General features: G+C 31.9%; 1 protein-coding gene across 1 annotated transcript; it reads left to right on the forward strand.

Annotated features, from left to right (window-relative positions):
* Nucleotides 1–620: 620 nt before the first annotated feature.
* LOC110029027 (LRR receptor-like serine/threonine-protein kinase GSO1) lies at nt 621–2443 on the forward strand (the record flags this gene model as incomplete). Its single annotated transcript, XM_020731132.1, has 1 exon — nt 621–2443. A coding segment is annotated over exon 1 (1823 nt), but the record flags the coding sequence as incomplete, so codon positions are not given.
* Nucleotides 2444–3218: the final 775 nt, after the last annotated feature.

Genomic DNA, 3218 nt, shown 5'->3' on the forward strand with positions numbered 1-3218 from the left:
CTTACGACACTTGCAATATTTGTGCTTCGGTAACATTCTCTTCAATCAAACGAGGATCCCTCATTCTATTGGTTCCCTCACTAAACTGAGCTATCTTGATCTCTCCTATTCGGGGTTCGCTGGAGAAATTCCACCTCATATTGGAAACTTGACAAAACTTAGATACCTTGATCTTAGTTATAATTCTCTAGTTGCTTATAACCTCTTATGGATGTCACACCTCTTCTCTTTACAATTTGTTGATATGTCCAATCAAAATTTAACATTCGCTACAAATTGGTTACATGAGATTAGTGTGCTTCCAGCTCTCTCCACTTTGTATTTGTCATCATGTGGCCTACAAACTCTTCCGAATTTACTTCCATATTCAAATTTTTCATCAACCATTGAAATATTTGATCTTAGTTTTAACCATATCAATGGAAGTTTTCCAAACTGGTTGGGACAATGAAAGATTAAATGAATTAGACCTCGATTCAAACTATTTTACAGGACCTATCTCATTTGCCTCTTTAAGCTTTTTATGTGATCTCAAATTTTTGGACCTTAGCAATAATAATTTTACAAAATTAAGTGATGATGGAACTACTTTAAAATGCAAAGAATATAAAATGAGAACAATGGATATCTCCAATAACCAACTGAGCGGAAACATTCCTGAATGGGTTGGAAGTATGAGAAATTTAACATACCTTTTTCTTGGAAATAACCAGTTTGATGGACTTATTCCACAGAGTCTTAGACAACTAACCAACTTGGTTGTTTTGGATCTTGGTTCCAATAATTTGCATGGTAGTTTCTCTGAATCTCATTTTGGAAATCTATCACAATTGATAACCCTAATACTTTCAGATAATCAATTGAATTTTAGCATGATTAGTCCTAATTGGACTCCACCATTTCAAATTCAATATCTTTACCTAAGTTCTTGTCTCGTTGGTCCTCAATTCCCACGATGGCTTCAAAATCAAAAGCACCTTTCCGATTTAGACCTCTCAAATTGTGGTATATCTGATATCATTCCGAGTTGGTTTTGGAATATATCATCTCAAATAAATTACTTGAACATGTCTCAAAATGCAATTAGAGGTGAAATTCCAATGTCATTGAATATTGCAATTGTGGAAACTATCGACTTAAGATCAAATCAATTGGAAGGGCGCCTTCCTCGGCTAGTGAATTTAGTACGTTTTGTATCATTTTCGAACAATAAGTTCTCAAGCGGAATTGAGTTATATCTAAATGGGAACATGAGTTGGTTGGTAGTGCTTGACCTTTCTCAAAATCATCTCTCAGGTGAAATCCCTAAATCAATATGCCAAACGCCTTCAATAGTTCTTCTTGACTTATCGCATAACAATCTCTTGGGAGAAATTCCAAAATGCAATGGTAATGTTTCAAGCTATAAGACGTTACAGTTTATCAGCATGGCATATAACAACTTGAGGGGTTCAATTCCACAATGGATAGGGAAGCTATCATTGTTATTATCATTGAACCTCAACAACAATGTTTTCCACGGGGAGATACCATTTCTCAAAAATTGCAACAAGCTTATTACCCTTGACTTGGGAGAAAATAATCTTACAGGAAGCATACCATTATGGATTGGAGAAAATTTATTATCCCTAAAGATCTTACGCTTACACTCAAATAAATTACATGGATCAATTCCCTGGGAGCTATCCAAACTAAAAGATCTACAAATCTTGGATCTTGCAAAAAATTTTCTTTCAGGCTCAATCCCAAAATCTTTTAAATTTCTCAATTCAATGACTATACAAAATAAGAGACTTGAACCTCTAATTCCTCAAGATGATCAAATAATTCTATATATGGGGCAATACCTTTCGACTTCCATGAATTTTATACCCGATTCAATAATGATCAGTATAAAAGGAATAGTTCGTGAATTCAAAGGTATACTATCTCTTGTGAACATTATAGATCTTTCTTATAATAATCTCACTGGTGAAATTCCCATTGAATTAATGAGCCTTGTTGGATTAATGAGCTTGGATTTATCGAGAAACCAATTCACAGGACAAATACCAAACAAAATTGGTTTAATGCAAAGCTTAGAAACTTTGGATCTCTCAAGGAACCATTTCTTGGGAGATATTCCAGAGAGCATTGTGATGATCAGTGCATTGAGTTATCTCAACTTATCCTACAATCAATTGTCTGGTAGAATCCCGACGGGGACGCAACTTGACACTTTTGAAGAATCAAGTTACTACGGAAATTCAAATCTCTGTGGAAAACCACTAAATAAGACTTGCGAAGGTGATGAACTTAAAGTACATGATGAAGGAGGCGATTCCCAGGATGATGATGATTTTGGTTTGTTCCTCAGTATGGGCCTTGGTTTTGTTGTTGGGCTATGGAGTGTATTGGGGACCTTATTGCTCAAGAAATCATGGGCAATCGCTTACTTTCAGTGGTATGATGATATGACAAATAATATTTATGTATATGTCACCTTGAAAATAAACTGGCATTTTTATCATTAAATTAAATGATATATACATTATTTTTGTATTTTGTAAATTTGTCATTTGAGACTTGCTCCTCAATAGATTGTCTTGTTAGCCGTCTATATTTTTACCAATTTGCTAAGTTGAATTTTATGTGCAAATTTCATGAAGAAATATCTTTAAGCACTTCATATAATTCAAATTTTATGCAAATGTGTTTTATGTTATGATTTTGTTATATATTTTACTGAAAATAAGAATGTTAATAATTGTGATAGCATACACTAACATAGTTTTATGGAGGCTTTCATTATGTTAAATTTGTAATCTATTGAAATAAACTAAAATAGCTTCCATTAATTTAATTTTTCAATTGCTTTTACTACAATTTGAATATTATATATATACACACACACACATTTTATATCGTTATTATTATTATTATTAACAAATAAAAAATCTTTTATATTTATATTTATAACACGTTGATGTCATAAAATTATGCATGAAAATGTGTATTATATTTTCAAAAACTTAGTAATAATAATATTTTTTTATGCTAATGATTTGAGTGGCATGCATGTAAATATCAATTTTTATGAGTTAGATAAGTAAATATAAAATAATTGTGATAATTCATGAAGCAACAAAAGTAATCTTATTTATATATATCTATTTACATTTATACCACCAAAATGTTTAGATGTACTTTAACAGACTCCATGGCCTATGTATATATAT

Source organism: Phalaenopsis equestris, unplaced genomic scaffold (genome assembly GCF_001263595.1).
Source record: "Phalaenopsis equestris unplaced genomic scaffold, ASM126359v1 Scaffold000541, whole genome shotgun sequence".
In the NCBI taxonomy this organism is placed as follows: Eukaryota; Viridiplantae; Streptophyta; class Magnoliopsida; order Asparagales; family Orchidaceae; genus Phalaenopsis; species Phalaenopsis equestris.